General features: G+C 43.2%; 1 protein-coding gene across 8 annotated transcripts in view; it reads right to left on the reverse strand.

Moving 5' to 3' along the window:
- RFX3 (regulatory factor X3) overlaps window positions 1-20,229 on the reverse strand; it is a 214,897-nt gene that overhangs the window by 134,980 nt on the left and 59,688 nt on the right. Inside the window, exon 1 of one of the 8 annotated variants that reach the window (XM_077344915.1) lies at window positions 12,066-12,094. The exons of 6 other annotated variants lie outside the window; for them this stretch is intronic. Coding sequence is in view for 1 of the 2 variants with exons in the window: in XM_077344911.1 (XP_077201026.1) it covers window positions 11,914-11,962 (49 nt within the window). In the remaining variant the exon portion in view is untranslated. One more of the 8 variants, XM_077344911.1, reaches the window with a different exon arrangement.

Consider the following 20,229-nt stretch of genomic DNA (forward strand, 5'->3'; position numbering starts at 1 on the left):
AGGTGATAAGCCAGAAGCTCATGGTCGACTGTCAAACACTGTAAGGTCATGTAACATAAGCAGTACTGAGCCACCTGAGTCCAGCTGCCTCAAAGGTCATCTGTGAGCATGACTAATGCCATTTCCACCCCATGAACATGCTGTAAACTGGAATTAAATGGGTCCAAGACCTGTGCTTCCTCCAGAAATGCTTGAAGTTGTACCACAGCTACAGGCTCAAACACCTTACCCAGAAACACCAAATGTGAGACTGGGAAGTAGTTGGCAGGATCCAACAGATCAAGTTATGGTTTTATTAGTAGAGGCCAGACAATTGCCTCTTTAATCTCTCCAGGAAAGTTCCTGAAGACAGGGACAGGTTTATAATCTCCCCTACCAATCCTCTCATTGCCCACTTTTACACGCCATGAGGGAGAGGGGTGGTCAGTCTCACCGAAGCTCTGTCCCCTTTAGTCTTGGAGAGGCATCTGAATATAAAAAAACAACCCACAGAGCCAGCCACTCCAGTTTAGAAATTCTTAGATTTGGAAGTAGTGAATGCGGAAGGTAGACTTTGTGGACAGAAAGGAAGACAATGCAATGGGTGGTGACAACTCAATATTTTTGAACTTCATGACCCATCTCTGAACCACAACTTAGCCTGAGCTTTTCTTTGCTTTTCTTTTACATATAGTAGGTTTCATTGGTTACCAAATCAATTTGTGAAACTATGGGTCTACTGATTAGGATTTTCAGGCTGCAGTCAATGTACTTATAAGAGTTGTAAGCACTAGAAAATTAGATCACAACTTTTTCATCACAGTATTGCTATGATTGCAGGAGCCAGAATTTCCCCTTGCAGGTATCTTTTAAAAGATAAAAATGCCTAGCGCCCGCTGTATTTATTTTACAGCGGGCTTGAATACTAGTCAAGTAATATGTCCATATATGATTATTTCAACCACCAACCCTCAAAATGGCCAATGATGGGCCTCGAGGGGGTGGAACGGGGAGGGGCTCTGGTCATAAAAATCCTTGCTGGCCAAGGCTTATTGCATGTGGTAGCAACTAGAGTCCAGAGAGTCCACTTTTTAACTTAACTGTGGGGGGTAGGTGTGGCAGTGGATGATAGAGCAGTGGATGTCTGCCCCAAACCTATTCCCAGCCCAGAGGAGTAGGCCACTAGGCCACTTCTGGCATGGGAGGGCAGAGGGGGGGAAATGGAGCATGATGTCACATCCGGTGGCCATGTCTGAGTGAAGACACTTCTAGTGACATGTGCCTTCTGGGGAATGGCCAGCTGACATTACTTCTGGGGTTTCTCAAAGCCCCAAAATGTTTCAGTGGTAAAAGGGTTGAGAAAGGCTGTTTTAGGTTAAGCAAAAGAACTGAAAAGTTCATTCTGGCATATGGGGAAGTGAAACAACGTTTTGTATTTTTATCTTATCTTAAACAGACATGATTACCACTCATACATTTTTAAACACAGTATTTTTCACTGTGCTTATGTGAATTCTTTACTTTTTCCAACTAAAATAATCAAGAAGCATGACAAAAACCAGTGCTCTAGTTTTTGCACACAAATTATCCTGCCCAAAATGTTAACCACTCAGTCTCCCAAATATTTGACTACTCCATTTGCTGATAATTTTCCTGCAATCAACCAGCGTTTCTGATCTCTTCTGTTTACAGGTAGTGGCTTGCATACAAAGGTCCAATTGTATGAACACACAAGTTGTATAAGGTAAAGGTAAAGATATCCCCTGTGCAAGCACTGGGTCATGTCTGACCCTTGGAGTGACGCCCTCTAGCGTTTTCATGGCAGACTCAATACACGGTGGTTTGCCAGTGCCTTCCCCAGTCATTACCGTTTACCCCCCAGCAAGCAAGCTGGGTACTCATTTTACTGACCTCGGAAGGATGGAAGGCTGAATCAACCTTGAGCCGGCTGCTGGGATTGAACTCCCAGCCTCATGGGCAGAGCTTTCAGACTGCATGTCTGCTGCCTTACCACTCTGCGCCACAAGAGGCTCTTAAGTTGTATAGGGGAGTGCATATTGTCCCCCACGACCTAAAAAATGCCACACTGGACAATCCCTCAATCCTCCTCGTTCAGTGTTTGGGGAATAGAGGGAACTAAATGGGGGGGGGGGGGAATGGTAGGTCACTTTAGTGGAAACAACGCTAGCAAATTTGTCCGGCTTCATGGTCTACAGAATTTTGTCCCTCTGGTGATATTCTCTCCCTCAGCAGTCATAAGCACAAACAAAAATACCTAACATTTCTCAACACGTTACTCCACTTTAAGACCATTAAACCTACCACATCCCAATTAAATTCATGGAGTTCTTGGCTGGGATCTAGAGCTGGAAATTAATTCCATATATTAAGGGAGTCATCAGAAGTGATGGGATCAACCCAGCACATGAACCTTAAAGTGTTACAAAAATCACCTGGGTCATGATTTGTGAGGCAAGGTTCATACAATTTCACTTGCATGAGTTGCTTACAATATCTCTACATGGTTTTCCAGAGTTCAGTATTTTGTGGTGGGGTGTGTTGCGGCACCCTCTGTAGACACTTAGGCGCTGATGGACTGTCAAAGTAAACAACAATAGCAACACCAATAGTGGCCCTCCAAAGTTCAACAGGCAGTGCTGACCGCATAAGACAGTTCCCATGGTATATTGCCACCAATATGCGGATGATCCCCAGCTCTTCCTCCTAACGGATGACTGTCCTGACTCTCCCCCAAAATCCTTAGCCAGATGCTTGGAAGCACTGATGAAGTGGCTCAAACAGTCGTCTGAAGCTCAATCCTTCAAAGATGCAGGTCCTGTGGCTGAGTAAGAAGGGACCAAGCGAGGAAGCATGCTTGCCCAACCTGGATGGAGTGCGACTAGCAGTATCCCATTCAGCCAAAAACCTGGGTGTGCTCCTCGAAGCCACGCTCTCTATGCAGGCGCAGATAACTAAAGTAGCATGTCAGGTCATCTACCATCTATGCCAAGCCAAGCTACTAGCATCCTACATGGCACCAGAACACCTAGCCACGGTGATCCATGTGACAGTCACCTCTTGACTGGATTTCTGCAACTCACTCTATGCAGGCCTACCCTTATCCTTGATCCAGAAACTACTACTGCTTCAGAATACGGTGGCCAGGATCCTTACAAATACACCATGCAGATCCCACATTCGACTGGTACTCCAACACCTCAACTGGATCCCAAATGAATTTTGGATTAGTCTTAAGGTTCAAGTAATTAACTTCAAGGCCATACGCGGTCTAGGCCCATTGAACCTGAGAGACAATCTCTCTGACTATACCCCCAAAAGAGCACTACACTCTGCCACCAACAACTGGCTAGTAATCCCTGGCCCCAAAGTATGTCAGACCTCAACAAGGGGTACGGGCCCCCACCTGATGGAATGAGCACCCTGAAGAGATCAGGGCCCTGGTCAAACTCCCAGAATTCCACGGGGCCTGCAAAAGGGAGCTCCTCCACTAGGCATTCGACTGAGGTTGTTCTGGCCTAAAAACATCCCACGGTCTTCCTCAAGCCATACCCCCCATAATCCAAATGCTTTTGACCTCCCTCGGGGTTCTGTTTATTTATTTAGATTTATTAAAGTAATTCTATTAAAATTTATGAAAGTAATTCTGTTAAAGTAATTCTATTGAAATTGTTCAATGAATTAATTATAGTAATCTGTTAAACTTATATTTATTGTTAGAATTGTTAGTGATATGTTGTGTTATTACATAATGTATGGTGTTACATTCCATGTAAACTGCCCTGTGGCGTATGGCAGTGGTATAAAATCTAAAAAGATTGATGGATGGACAGGCAGGCAGACCGACAGACAGGGTATTTGGAGCTTCAAGGCTGTGAGGCACCTGTCCTGCTCACATTGAGCAGAGGGGCTTAACTAATGCTTACATTGAGCACAGGGGCTCATCAGCTGAGGGCTCACTTCCTTCCACTGGGATTTGTAAACACCTCTCCACATCTGGGGTGGTGTCCAGTGGACTCAGGGCTCTGAGGCATCCATCTCTCTGTTCACACTAAGCAGAAAGGCTTAGCTACTGCGCTCTTCGGCAGAAGACCCCAACCTTCCCTCCTTAAATGAGGGCAGGGAAAGGTTCTTATCCCTTAGTAGTCAAGAGATAAGAGGATGGGTTCTCTTATAGATTCAAAACTGGTTAAAAGACAGAAGTAAACAGCAGGAATAATTAGACAATTCTCACAATGGAGAAAAATAAGTAGTGGGATTCCAAAACATTTGGTATTGAGGCTGGTACCATTTAATTTAAATAATTCATAAGATCTTGAACTAGGGGTGACATAGTGACCAAGTTTGCTGATGACAGCAAACTGAGTGAGTAGTTGACAATGTGACAAATGAAGTTCAATGTTGGTAACTGAGGGTGATGCATATTGCGACAAAATATCCCTTCAAATATAGGCTAATGCTGGTTAAATTTGCGAAAACTAAGTGGGAAAAAGCTCTGGTGAATGAGTGAACTTCCACATTTAGAGGTATACATTTCTGAATCTCAGATCCAGGAGAAAGATCTCAGCTTCTATGATCTGTCATTGATCCTCCAGAGGAGCTGGTTAGTTACTATGTGAGCTTGCATGCTTGATTAGATAGACCACTACTCTTATCTAGCAAGGCTCTTCTTAAATACATATGCTACTGCAGTTTTTAATTAAATAGTTCAAACTAAAATAAGATGCCAATTTTCTACTACAGAAACTATTTAATACACTGAAAAAATGTTTTGAAGCATGATTTTGGCAGCAAATACTACAATTAGTTTTTTTAAAAAACAGATAATCCTCACATAAACGTGCAGTTTGTCTTATTCTGAACTTACACTGCTTTTGTGACTCTTTCTAAAGAAGATTCTATTAAATAGAGATACTTTCTAAGCTGTCACATTCATATCAGAAGAGGTGAAAATATTCCATCAGAATGGAATCTCATTGTTAACAGTTAGTGCTTCTAAATGTTAGAAGTGAACATAGGTGGCTTACAGACATCTTGTGAAGAAACAAATCATAAAAATCCAGTAAGTTCCATAAGACAACATGATCCCATTATCAATAAGACGGGAAAACAATACCGATCAGACATGCAGAGCGAGAACATAGCAGATAAAGAACAGAAGTTGAACCAACTCCTCCCTTTTTTAAAGTAGCAAGCTTCTACACTATGATGGTAAAATACAGATGTGTCCACCAGATGGCAGAAAAGAGTCAGCAAACAAGCAACAATTGTCCTAACTTAATTTAGTAAAGTCCCCTTAAATGAGGTAGAGAAAGAGAGGTAGAAAATTACATATTATTATCATTTGGTTCAAACATAACAATATAATATTCTGACAGCCATGTGTTTCTTTCAAATACTGTATAGTTTTTAATTTGTTCCCCTCTCAACTTGGTTACAGTGTTAACAGTAGAAATAAAGAGATACAACATGTGACCAACAGAACTTGAATGGTCTATATATTGTTCATTTCCCTGAAAATATACATTTGTTGAGTTATATGGTCTGTCACTATAGAGAGGTATGAGGTATCAAAGAACATTTATTAAATATGCCAACCTGTTAATTAGTGAAACAGTGAGCAACATATGCTGGTTGTACCATATTGCCTTCTATTTAGCTTTAACTCAATTTCTTGTTTTTTTACTTGTTTCCTAGCCTATCTGAATACAGGGGCAAGCTTTATAACACTAGTAATTAGTAATATTTGATTTATTTTGAACCTACAGTATGCACTTTCATGTGTTTATATAATTTTACCATGAATCTCATGTTCTGAGACATGGTAACTACTGTGTTTCCTCTAAAATAAGATATACCCCTAAAATAAGCCGTAGCAGGATTTCTAAATGTTTGCACAATATACACCATACAAGGAAAGCTGTGGCTGCCGTTTTACTCAGCACTGTGTTTCTATCTGCCTCAGCACCAACCAGCAACAGTCTAGTAGGGCTGTGGGGCGCCAGGGCACGGGGCTGGGAATCTGCCCTGACTTGGGAGTATTTCTCTCTCCTCTCTTCAAAGGAGGGGGCTGAAAAGCCCAGCCAAGAGGAGACAAAGGGAAGAGCCATCCTCCCTCTCTCCCACGCGGCAGATTCCTCCGCAGCACTGCGGCAGTGATCCCAGCTTGCTCCCAACAGCTGGAGCAGGAAAGGTGAAACAGCAAAGGCATTTTTGTAATTTTCTTGGGGATATATAGGGAGTGGCGGGCTATAAATCTAATAATAATAATTATTATATATATTATTATTATTATTATTATTATTATTATTATATGCAATGATAGACAGATACAGACAGTTCAATATTGCTTGTCAAATTCTTTATTATTTTTCAGGTATCAAAATTCACCCAGATTTCTTCACCTTCCAATTTTTTAGCTATTCAAAATGGCTAAGTCCAAAGTTGAAGTGCATTTAAAGGGCTCTCAGTCCTTTTAAATGACTGAGTGAACTCTCAACTTAAAACTGTGAGCCTTTTAAATGCCTCCAAAATTCACTCATACCATCACTGCAGCTTGTCACAGCTTGCAAAATCCATTTAAATTTGAAAGGGATTCCCTTTAATATTTAAATACCTCCCCCTCTCCATTGGAAACAATGGAGGATGAGGGCACCTTCTCAGGGGGGTCCATAGAATTGGACTCACTGATCTAATGTTTTTCAAGCAAGGAAGTGGTGATTGAGGAGTCACCAGCAGCTATACTGCAAATTTGGTGCATCTACCTTAAAATACAGCATCCCCAGAGACCCCTGGATCAATTCTCTATTATAGCATATGGAGATCATTGAATACAATGGTCCCCCATAGGCTATAATGGAGCTAAAAAATATTTGACATTCCTAAATATTTACCAAATCTGAATAACATACCGGTATTTTGATCAAGAATACTAAGAAAATGCTGATATTTTTCAGGATCAATATGCAGAAAAATACCAGGTCAGGGTGGGTGGGTTGCAAAACCCTAAAATGATAATAGGTTATGTAAAATTCAGCTACTTTGCCAGACATGACAACTTGTGCCATATCTGTGGACAGCTGGACTGAAAACTCCAACTGGTCCAGAATGAAGCAGCACAAGTCCTCACCAGGACTCAGTAAAGAACATATATTAAAACAGTGCTCTCCCAGCTGCAGTGCCTTCAGATTAGAGACCAAATCAAATTCAGGTTTTGGATTCTTACATTTAAAGCCCTTAACATCTGATACCGCTATATCTACAGGAACATCTCTTCCACTGTACCTCCCAAAGAGCACTAACTTCAAGTGATCAGAACTTGCTCAGGATCTAAAAGTAAAATTGACATCAACCAGTGCCACAGCTTTTTTGGCCCTGGTCCCAGCCTGCTGGAACACTCTCCCTGGTGACATCAGGGCTCTCCAGAACCTCCAGCAGTTCCAGATGGCCTCTAAGACAGTGGTCCCCAACCTTTTTATCACCGGGGACCGGTCAATGCTTGACAATTTTACTGAGGCCCGGGGGGGGGGGGGAGTAGTCTTGCCGAGGGACGTCACCACAGCCTGAGCCCCTGCTTCGGTTGCTTTCCATCTGGTGCAACTGACTTCCTGCCACCCACTGGGGGGCGCTGCCAGCAGCAGCTGCGCAGTGCCACGCTGAGGGGGAGCCCAAGCCATGGTGGCCATCGGAGAGCAGCAAAGGTGAGCCGGTGGCAGAGTAGCGGGGCAGCCCCCAATGCAGCAGCCGGGGAGGAGGACGAGGAGGAGCCATGGCCCAGTACCGACTGATCTACGGACCGGTACCGGTCCTCAAACCTGGGGCTGGGGAAAGCTGCTCTAAGACAGAGCTGTTCCAGGAAACCTATGGTTGAGGCCAGGAAACAAGCAATGAGGAAATGCTGGCCTCCCATCCTAAGAACCCCACTTACAAAATATTGATCTGCCAATATAAATCAGCCTCTCCCCTCAACAAGGTTTTAATGAGGTGGCTTTTAATAACATAATTTTAATTAAATTTATATATTGTTTAATTATGTAAAGTATATTATCTTGCTGTTACCCACCCTGAGCCAATCAGAAAGGGTGAGCTATAAAGTTACTATAGCTATTATTTACTTACTTAATTCACTGAAATCCAACCAAAAAGGTGCCCTCCCCCTCCACCCAAACTGAATGGGAGCAAATAAAATGTACTAGCATCCAAGCAACCAATCAAACCAACTCCAGACTGGGTAACCCTGAGATGCAGTAAGATTATCAGGGCCATCCCTCTGGAATCCCAACCCACCTGAATTTTACCACACACACACACACATACTCAAAATCAAAACAGTCCACTTGAAATTGAAAAAACCAAAGGTACCAGAACCAAAGCAACCAAATAAGAATCAGAACCAGGGCAAAATAAATCCCTAGAAATCAATCAGTTGACAATTCAGGGAGAAAACATCAGTCATGGATAGCTCCCAAACACCGAACTCAACTAAGGATACAATAACACCAAAGGGGGACCCAAGGGGGTCGGGGATCCCAATAATAAGGGGAAAAGGCAGAGACAGCGGTAGGGGGTGGCTGGACAATAGAAGGGGCTTGAGAAATGACCAAGCTTGAACCCCTTCTAACCTCCGCCCCATATCTCGAGCCACTAGGGTGGAGGCAAGGGTGAACAACCCACCTCCGACACTGATGCTGTGCAATGCCAGGTCAATTAATAACAAAGCCTCCACTCTGCAAGCTTACTTTGATGAACAGGGGGTAGACCTGGCATGCATGATGGAAACCTGATCCATAAATGGAGAAACAGTCGCTCTCAAAGACCTGGCCCCCGCCGGGTTCTCTATCCTCCATCAGTCGTGGACCGTGGGGCAGGGAGGAGTGGCAATCCTGATCCGTAATAACATCTCCTTCAGGGCTCTCCCTGCGCCAACAATCCCAGAAATTGAGTGTGTTGGCCTCGGGTGGGGCACCAAGAGTATGGCCATCTGGCTGGTGTATCGTGCACCCAATGCACCTCCAGATGCCCTGCCTGCACTGCACTGCTATCACCTGGACATTACAGTTCCCCAGACTATTAATTCTCGGGGACTTTAATATTCATGCGGAATTGCCATCTTTTGGCAACGGGCTGGACCTGCTGATAGCCATGGCGATGCTAGGGCTCTCGCAATTAGTTGTTGGCCCTACCCACCAAGCAGGTCACACCCTGGACTTGATTTTCGGTGCAGGGTTGGGTGTGGATCCGGTCACGACTACTGCCATGCAATGGTCGGACCACTATACCCTGAAGACTCGGCTTAGGTTGCCACCTCCCCCTCAATTGGGCACCGAGCACACTTCAGCTTGCCCAAGGAGACTTATGGATCCAACTGGATTCCTGAATGCTCTGCGGCACCCAATGCCACCGGCACTTCTCTAGATGGACTGGTCAGCGACTGGCATGACAGAATGCTGGCAACCATTGATGAGATAGCTCCCAAATGCCCTCTCCAACTCAGTTTCAAGAGGGCTCCATGGTATACGGAGGAGCTCCGCCAGAAGAAATGGGAACTGAGACAGCTAGAGGGAGTTTGGAGGAAGACTCGCGATGAAGAATCGAGAGCTTCTTATAGAATGCAGTTAATAGTCTATGAGATGGCAGTGAAGTCAGTGAAACAAAACTTTTACTCGACTAGCATTGCATCTGCGCACTTGCGCCTGGCACAATTATTTAGGATACTCCGATCCCTCAACACCCTCAATGAAGGGCACCAAAATAATAGCCAATTGGACATTAGCTGTGAGGCATTTGCGAGTCACTTCACAAACAAAATCTTGAGGCTTCGTCACATGACCTTCCTTCAACTTTAGACACAGAAAGTGAACTAGAGGCTCCTTGGCCATCTTTGGAGAGAACAATGAGTCACTTCAGACAACTCTCACAAACTGAAATGGACAGGATGGTAGTAGCAATGAGGCCAACCACTTGCTCACTAGACCCATGCCCATCATGGCTCCTAAAAACAACAGACAGAAGAATAGGAGCCCCCCTCCAGGAAATAATCAACTTCTCCCTCTCAACTGGAGAATTCCTGGAAGGAGTAAAAGAGGCAGTGGTACGCCCATTACTCAAGAAACCATCTTTGGCCGCGCAAGACCCTGACAACTATCACCCCGTTTTGCACTTAGCTTTTCTGGGGAAGTTAGTTGAAAGGGCTGCTGTGGACCAAATATCAGCATTCCTGGAGGAAACATCAGCCCTTGATCCATTTCAGTTGGGCTTCCGGCCTGGACATGGGGTGGAGACAGTGCTAGTTGCCCTGATGGATGACCTCCGAAGCCAGATAGACCTCTCAGTCTATAGCACATGCTCAGCCTACAGTCTATACACTCTCATCTAACTCTGAAGTCCTTCCTCTTATTCCCTTCCAATCTCCTGTCTTCCTACCTTTCCCCATCCAGCCCTTCTCCCAGTGGCTGCCCAGGGGTTGGGTGTTCAGTCCCCATTCCTCCCCCTATCATGGGGTAATGCTTGCATTCTGCCTCCCCATTGCCTTTCCCTGTCACCCTGAGAGGCCTTCTCTCCCCCTCTGTATTTCCCTTCCTGTGTGTCCAGATGGAGGTATTCCTCATTTTTGACAGCAGGAAATGGCAAGCAGGCCTCCTACCCTGCCACCAATACTGCCTTCCCTATTAATGTGGGATACAACTCAAGACCCAGACCCATCTGCATTTGGGAGTATCTGCCACCCTGGGCCTCACATTTGAGACTGTCACACTGGGGCCCATGCTGTGAAGTTGGTTCCATGACTCCCAGGTAAGTGGTATCAGTCCTTGGGCTACAAGATCCCCTGGCAGCACCAGGTGATGAGGTGTAAGGGCCACTTTCCGCTGTACCAGTTTAGTTACTCCCAGCTGTGAAGGCTTCCTTCATGTTGCTGGGGTCTAACTTCTGTCACTCTGAGTGATCAGACTTCTTCTGCATCCCCACCAACCCTGCCACCTTGTTGAGTTTCCTGTATCATGGCTGAGGAGCCTAAATTTGATCAAAATTGTTATTTATTTTATTGGGGGTTTTATGTATTGGGGGTTTTTATCTTGTTAGCCGCCACGAGCCTTGTGGGAGTGGCGGGATATAAATAAACAAACAAACAAACATGACTCAAACAACCATATAAAGCACATTAAAACTTGATAAACTATTAAAAGCTTAACCAGAGCATAAAAACAGCACAAAAGCATGTAGTAGTCTACAAGTAAAAACATTAGCTTAGAAGCAAATTGTAGGAAAACTTTACAAGTTCAACCCTGTTATTTTAAAACCTAGACAAAAAGAAATGGCTTTGGTTTGGTAAAAGAATATTAGAAAAGTTGTTTTTTAAACCCCATTATTGACTGCCCAAAAGAGCATCAAAATGGCTTACAATCGCCTTCCCTTCCTCTCCCCACAACAGAAACCCCATGAGGTAGGTGAGGCTGAGAGAGCTCTGTCAAGACTGCTCAGTCGGAACAGCTCTACCAGGGTTGTCACCCAGCTGGCTGCATGTGGAGAAGCTGGGAATCAAACTCAGCTCACCAGATTAGAAGCCACCACTTTTAACCACTACGCCACGCAGTAGACGCTAAGCAAAACCCTCAAGGGAAAGGATAAAACCGAAAAGAGTAAACAATGCTACCAGCCATTTTATACCCTCCACCCACTGGCAAATCTTTAACTGGTGGACCAGAAAGTGTGGGAGGAGGCAGTCTTTCAGGTGTCCTGGCTCCAAGCTATCTACATTGCACAGGTCAGAACCAGGATTTTGAATTGTACCCAGAAACACAAGAATCGGGGGGGGGGGGGGGGGAGGACGCTGGAATGAGAAAATCTGCAGCTAGATTGGGGGGGGGGGATAACACAGAGGGAAAGAAAGAACCCTTCACTGGTTTTCATCTAACCCACCTCTTCCATTTTCCTTCCTCTCTTTCCATGCTAGTCCATTTTTTCTCATAATGAAGGAGGGCAGAGATAGGGTAGAAGAGTAGTAGAACCCTGGCTGAATTGCTTGAAACCTGGCTTAAGCTGAGGACTGAAAACATTGTTGTATTCCCTACCTATCTCCCCAGTGTCTTAGTCTTCAATACAGGCCCACTGGAAGAGATACTGGACTAAAGCTAGCTGACACATCATAATAGGAACAAAGGAGTGTAAACCTTACCTGAGCCAATAGGGGGAAGGTGTTAAGAGGCAGGCTAATATTGTTCAAAATACAAGATATTTTACAGCAATGATACTTTTTTATCCTGCTTTCCCACTTATCAAGACTTTAGGATATAAGCACGTGGATAAAATTTTATCTTATTTTATTAGCATAAGAATAATAAGTTATCTAACAGCCACATTCTCATAACCTTGTACTGCTGTCTGGCATGGTTTTTATAACTCTGCCTTACAATGCTGGTGAATTTTGGAAATAGCATCATATTTCCTCTGCATATGTCAACTTAGCTTATACTCACATTTCTCTCTATAAACCTTCTTAACTTCAGCAATTAACTAAATCCAAGTATATATGGTTACTTCTCAAAGTGAGTTCATATCTCTGTTACTTAAAAAATAAACTTTATTCAGAAAGTCTTTTAGCATGATTTCTCATATTCTTGCAACATAATTTAATATTTGGTATTTTTCACTTATTAGTCCACATCAGGGCCAAAACTGCCCCACGCAGTGGTTCAGGGTTTCTACAACTCCCCTGGGATCAGCCAGAAGCACAAGATATAGGTAACAATCCAGTCCAAACCTCCACATGACCTCACCCAGCAGTTTCATGCTAGTATTAAAACATATAACAGATAAGACGGAATCATGTGGGAACCCACAGGTCAGAGATCAAGTGGCAAACCAACAGTCCCCCAGCATCATATTCTAAAATCTACCTTCCAGGTACAACAGAAACCACCACAAAATATTGCCTCAAAGTCTCAGCCTAGAAAGTCAGTCCAGAAGGATACTATGATTGATGATATTGAAAGTTGCGGAGAGGTCCAGAAGAATGACTTGGTTAGTCATTCTCCATCTATCCATATCCTGGCACAGGTCATTCATCAGTGAGAGTGTCACTACTTTCCTCCTGCCTATTTTGCTTGCTTGAATTTGAAGGCATAAGCATGATCTTTCCCATCTTGCATAACAGTCTTTCCATTCACCCTGGACTTGGCTAAGGAGATACATCTTAAAAGTCACCAAGACCAGTTGTGGTGTGAAGAAAATACATGAGAATTTACCTTACCTGAATGAGACTTGATGCTGAGAGGGATTTCCAAGAAGGGATGTGCCTGGATATGCTCCCCTCTTCATATATAGCAATTTTGTATTGAAGATACTGAACAGACTTGCTGCAGCATAAGAAAGAGTGCTTGGACTCAAAAGCTCACACCTTGAATAAATCTTTGTTGGTCTTGATTTTATTGGGCAGCATAAACTTTAGTGAACTGAATCATGCATGAAATGGATCAGTTGATCCCACAATTGTTTAAAGACACACACAATTATAGAAAAGTTATAAACAGTAAAGTTTATGACAAGCAAATATACTGTGACTTCTGCGTAGTATTTCAATGTGATCATCAATATAATCCGCAGAAACTGGTCACTGTACTTATCTTGGTATCGTCTTCTTGCAAAATAGCCAGCTCTTATGACACTCTCAATAGGTAGTGTTGGGCACTTCGGTGTTCAAAGCAGCTGTTCGCGCCCAAAGCAGCCAGCGCCATGGGGGGGGGGAAGAGGAGGGGCAGGTCAATATGACCGTATATGGCTGTATCACCAGATAAATGTTTAACAATTTTTTAAAAATATACAAAAGTAACTCCCACGTGTTCAGGAAATCCTTTCAGGGCTGTCACAAAACCCCAGGTTTTCATAGAATCATAGAGTTGGAAGGGGCCATACAGGCCATCTAGTCCAACCCCCTGCTCAACGCAGGATCAGCCCTAAGCATCCTAAAGCATCCAAGAAAAGTGTGTATCCAACCTTTGCTTGAAGACTGCCAGTGAGGGGGAGCTCACCACCTCCTTAGGCAGCCTATTCCACTGCTGAACTACTCTGACTGTGACATTTTTTTTCCTGATATCAAGCCTATATCGTTGTACTTGCAGTTTAAACCCATTACTGCGGGTCCTCTCCTCTGTTTTCATGAAACCCTGGTTGAGAAAGCCTGCCTTAGACCCTTACAGAGTGAGATAAAACACCAACTCTGGATTCAGCACACCTGACATGATAAACCAACACTCCTGCTCCAATGCAGTGAACAGAAGTAACAGATTATTTAAAATAAACATAAAAAATACTTGGATTATGGATAGGCATAAAAATACCTGGAAAAGTGAAAGCAGCATTTTCAATACAACAAGCATCTATCTAGAACTCTATCTTTGTAGCATTTAATGTACTGTATTTTCTTTATTTGCAACTATGCATGGAAGATAAATAATAGCTCCAAATTCTTATGGCATAATATTGTGAACCAGTGTGAAAAGAGCAAAGCAGTTCAGGCAAATCATGAATAAGATTTTAGCAGCAGGCTAAGAGTACAATATCAGTCATGCTAGCATTAGGACTAGGGATGCTTGAACTCCTGTAGGTTCAGCTCATAACCACCAACTGTGAATATGTCACTGATTTACTGACTGATCAGGGAGCTATTCACTGGGGGGGGGGGGGGGGCAGCTGCACAACAGCACACAGAACGCTCAGCTTTTAGATATTTATGTTGTCTCTTGCATCCCTGTGTCACAAACAGAATTATTTCCTCTGCAAACATATGTAAATCAGTCTTTCAAAATGTATCAGTTTTAAAATAATTTTTTCTCTCTTTTTTGTTCTTGTTGAGTATAGCTAAGTAGCATGGTTTTATTGCTTGCAATTTAACTGTTTTACAAGGGAGATCAGGGTAATACAATTACCCATAAAACCAGGAATGGATTTCGAGGCACAATGGAATGAGTTTAATATGGTCTCTGCAAGTAGAATAAGGGTGGATCCTTCATCTGAGTAGGCCTGCTTAAAGACGGAGGCCAACATATCCCTGGTCAAATACTCTCCCATCTTCCTTAGGGGAAAGGAGACAGAATACCAGCTCTCCAAACACTAGGCTCTACTGCCCAGTTAAGCCTGCTGTCTCAATTCTATACTTCTGTTTTCTACATGTTGTTGTTAAGTGCGAAGTCGTGTCCGACCCATTGCGACTCCATGGACAATGATCCTCCAGGCCTTCCTGTCCTCCACCATTCCCCGGAGTCCATCTAAGTTTGCACCTACTGCTTCAGTGACTCCATCCAGCCACCTCATTCTCTGTCGTCCCCTTCTTCTTTTGCCCTCGATCGCTCCCAGCATTAGGCTCTTCTCCAGGGAGTCCTTCCTTCTCATGAGGTGGCCAAAGTATTTGAGTTTCATCTTCAGGATCTGGCCTTCTAAGGACTGACCTGCTTGTTCGCCTTGCAGTCCAAGGGACTCGCAAAAGTCTTCTCCAGCACCAGAGTTCAAAAGCCTCAATTCTTTGACGCTCGTCCAACTTTCACAGCCATACATTGCATCTGGGAATACCATAGCCTTGACTAGATGCACTTTTGTTGGCAGGGTGATGTCTCTGGTTTTTAGGATGCTGTTTAGATTTGTCATAGCTTTCCTCCCCAGGAGCAAGCGTCTTTTAATTTCTTTGCTGCAGTCCCCATCTGCAGTGATATTGTAGCCCAGAAAAATAAAATCTGTCACTACCTCCATTTCCTCCCCATCTATTTGCCAGGAATTGAGAGGGCCGGATGCCATGATCTTTCTACATATAATAATACATATAATACATATTTCTACATGTAATACTAATAAACCTTTCTAATACAGGCTGTGGACTACAATTCTATATGTGCTTACTTGAGAACAATTTCCATGAAAACATATCTAAAATAGTCTCTGCAAGTAGAATAAGGATGTGATCCAGATCCAGATTGGAGGTCTACTAGCACTCATTCTACTCTCAGCCAGGGCAACCAGGGGGCATGAGAATGGGAGACAAAATTCCCAGGACCCAAAACAACACCTATCATTATGCTGTTTTCAGAATGTGTATGTGTTAACTACAGTCAAATTGTTTCCAACATATAGTGACCCTATGAATGAATGTTCTCCAGAATGTCCTATCCTTGCTCTAGTCTTGCAAACTGAGGGCCATGACTATCTTTATAGAATCAATCCATCTAATGTTGAATCTTCCTTTTTTCCTACTTCCTCCAGCTTATGTATTAAGGGGTTTTTTTGTTGTCACTAAAGCCATGGTAACTTATAACATTAAAACCAATCAGGTAAATAAAAATAAATATAAAATATTAACATTAACATTAAAACATCATGATACCACTATCAATCAGCCCATACGCATGGTTATCTTCCAAAGGTCAACATAATTAATTTGGCTTTTCATGCCCTGCAGAAACCAAACAAGTATGGCAGGGCATGGGTGTCATCTGAGAGTCCAGGGTGGGGGGCATAACTGAGAAGGCCCTTCCCCAGGTGACAGCTAACAGCCATCCTAGGCACCTGAAAAATGCCCCTAAATAACCCAAGGGGATGCGGGGGGTTGTAGCGGAAGAGGCGGTATGAGACCTAAGGGCTTTGAAAGCTAACGTCAACACTTTGAATTGAATGTGGAGACTAACTGGTAACCAGTGCAGCTGCTACAAAATTGGGAGTAATATGTGCTGACCATGATGATCCAAACCACCTGACAGCTGCAATCTAGACTGCCAGAAGTTAGGTAGCCTAACTTAGAACGCGCTGCAGTATCTGGAGTTGACCATTGCATAGATCAATATGATTCAGACAAATAAGCCAGCTAATGGATCTGTGTGCCCCAAATGCTGACCATGCTACCATGGACAATGGCTTATCCAATAATTGTGCTGAATTCAGTCACAGTCATAATCAAGGCTCTTTACAGAATTTACAACTGTCAGCTAGCATTATTGACTCCTGCCTTCTCATGAAGAAGAGTTGGTTCTTACATGCTGCTTTTCTCTACCAGAAGGAGTCTCAAGGCAATCGCCTTCCTTATCCCACAACAGATACCTGTGAGTTAGGTGAGATGTGACCTGAAGCCTTAGCTTAGTCATTTTCATTTCTAGGGATAGCTCAGGATTGATTTAATCTAGAATCCACTAATTTGTCATTTTGGCAGTCAATGTTATCTGTAAAAATCTCCTACAACACAGTTCAAATGAGTCAACTTTCTTCTTGTCAGTTTTCTTCCAACTTTCACAACAAAATATAGTAACGAAGAATAATATGGTATGAGTTATCTTGATAATGGTTGCCAGCAACACCCTTTCACTTAAGAATCTCTTCTAGATCCTTATGGCTGCTCTTCCCAGTCTCAAATTCCTTGTGATAGGTTGCAGTCACCCTTTTAGTTGATGGCGTCAAGGAATAAAAAATCTCAAATAATGTATTTTTCTTCATTGTTGACCTTAAAGTTGTGTAATTCCCCAGTGCTCATTAACTTTGATTTTTTAATGTTCAACTGTAATACTGCCCCTTAGCCGACAGTCCTGCAGATACCAGTGCCAAACTCGAAAATGCTGTGAGTGACTGTGGTTCTATGCTGGGGTTGATTTATGTTCTGATATATGAATAGCCTCTAGCTCATTTTGAAATTCAGGCTCCATATCAATATGTCAATCTATAGGGGAGGTTTATGACAGATTTTGGCATAAGCTTCCATTTCCAGGCGTGTTGTTGGTTCCCTGTTGTAATGGATCTCTCACCATAATTAATTCCAGGAGTTCCTGAACATGGGATAGTTCTGACTACAGATGCTTCACTCTTGCCATAGGGTGGCCCTTGTGAGGGCTTCTCTGCAAGGGGCATATGTTATATAATGAAAGACAACTTCATATTAATCTACTTCAGTTGAGAGCAGCATCCTCTCACGACAGGTACTGGGCACTGTGGGTTACATTAGCGATCCCCAACCTGTGGGCTGCGGACCACATGTGGTCCTTCGACTAATTGGAGGTGGGCCCCGAAAGACGCCTCCCCCCCGGCCCTTTACAACACACTTCGGGTGTCATTGTCTTCCATCACTCCCAGATGGGACTATCTCGTTGCAGAGAAACAAGCTCAGGGTTCCCATTGATTTGTCATTGTCATGAGTTAAAATTTCCATGAAAATAAAATGTTCCTTATGTTCATTGTTGTGGCGTGTCTGTATCTTATTTTGAAGGGATGTTTAAACATTACCATAGCGATCAGAGAGTGTTAGGGCAGTGGTTGAGAGTAGAGGAGTAAACTGCCCCTCCCCACCGGGCCTCAGTAAAAGGCATTGAGTGGTCCCCAACGTTGAGTGGTCCCCGGTGATAAAAAGGTTGGGGACCACTGGGCTACATGATACAGTTACTAAAGGAGGATGAGGGTAATGAAAAGCAGGGTATAAAAAAAAACAGCTCTTCTTCTAATCCCTATCTTAGATGGAAACTGGGAGGTATTTTGGATCCAAGGTGGCATCCTAGGTTTCTTCTGAAGAGCTGGGAGAAGAAGCATGGATCAGAGCACCTTGCTCAGACACAAATCTACATTTCTTTTACACTGGGTTTGGTTTTCACCCTCTTAACTGGTGCCTCTGATTAGGTGTGATTAGCCCAAGGGGAATTGGGACCCTGATCAGATCTGTTGTGACATGGAACCAGCAAATGGCATCAATCTCATCACTCCCAAAGATGCAGTGGTAGTTGCCTTGTCCAGAGTCTATTTGAATGGGTCTGAAGCCTTGAGGGCTTTCTCCCATGATGCTACCTTCAACGTTGATACCCTATCCACTCAAGCTGAGGGTGAAGCATTAACAGGCCTTCCATGTGGAGAATTTGGACCCCAAATGCAAACAGAACAGAGGTCATCAGTTTGAGTAATCTCCACCCTGCAATGGGTACATTTCTCGAAAATAGTTTTCTGAGACATTAGAACTCAGAAGTCAAAACTATCACAGCAAAATTGGGGAGGCAGTACCTTATGAAGCAAATAACTGAAGACCTCACAAAGACAACATTTTACCCCCATCTGGTGGTAAAAGAGGAACGGGAGGGGGGCTGGTGCACAGGAGCATGTGATTCCTGGGCAAGGATAAATTTCTGGCTCCAGTGTGTAGTGCCCCCTGGAGGTTGTCAGCAGAAATAAATTATCTGATTGAAGTTCTATTGCTGTGCAGTCCCCATGTGTGCAAAATTCTTCTGATATAAACTGGGTGCCATCATCAGAGACCACAGCATCTGATAATCCATGTGTTAAGAGTCTGCTTAATGCTTTAACAACAATACAGATGTCACTGATGAAATAGGAATAACTTACAATCATTTGGAATATGAGTCAACCACTAATAGTAAACTTCTGCCCTGAACTGGAACAGCAAAATCAATATGAAGCCATGATCTTGAATGTATTCAGGCATATGGTGGAACTGGTCTTGAAGGCTGGCATTTCTTGACTTATTTTTCCACCTCAATATCCCTGTTGGGCCACCACACATAATTGCAAACAAGAGCCTTCATCTGCACAATGTCAAGATGTCATATTGTCTCAACACAAATTTTTCCTTAAGCTTACCTATTGACTACTCCTTTCACACCCAACAGAGGACACGAGCAAGAACTGAGTACTTAGATGTTTAAAGACAACCCCTCCAATGGACAAGGAAAATCTACCTCAATTGATGCTATGGGAAAACAGCACAAAGCATCAACATAGGCAATACCCTTACTTGGCCTATGCAACAGGGTGTAATAATAAGAATTTAAATGAAATACCCACCGATGCATATGTGGAGACATCTAAATGTCTGTCAGGGGCAAATAGTCCCAACAATGGTTTATAATCAATAATTATAATGAATGACCAACCACAGACAAAATCATGGGTTTTTTTCACACTAGCTAATACAAGAGCTTCTTTAATGCATAATTCTGTTCAGTTGAAAAATGTAAAAATGCAATACGCGCCTCACAACAATCTGTAACTCAGTGTCTTAGAACAGTCTCAATACCATACAGCGAAGCATCACATGCAAGAATTAGTGGATTTTATTAATCATAATGGGCCAAAACACTATCAGATAATAAACTTTTTACATCATGAAAAACCCCAGGTTGTGGTTTTTATGGCTCTGTAATGCTGTTAACTGCTAAACAAAACTCCAGTCTAGCAGCATAATTCTTACTTCCTGGGACATTCAAGGTT

This window comes from Paroedura picta, chromosome 7 (genome assembly GCF_049243985.1).
Source record: "Paroedura picta isolate Pp20150507F chromosome 7, Ppicta_v3.0, whole genome shotgun sequence".
NCBI lineage: Eukaryota > Metazoa > Chordata > Lepidosauria > Squamata > Gekkonidae > Paroedura > Paroedura picta.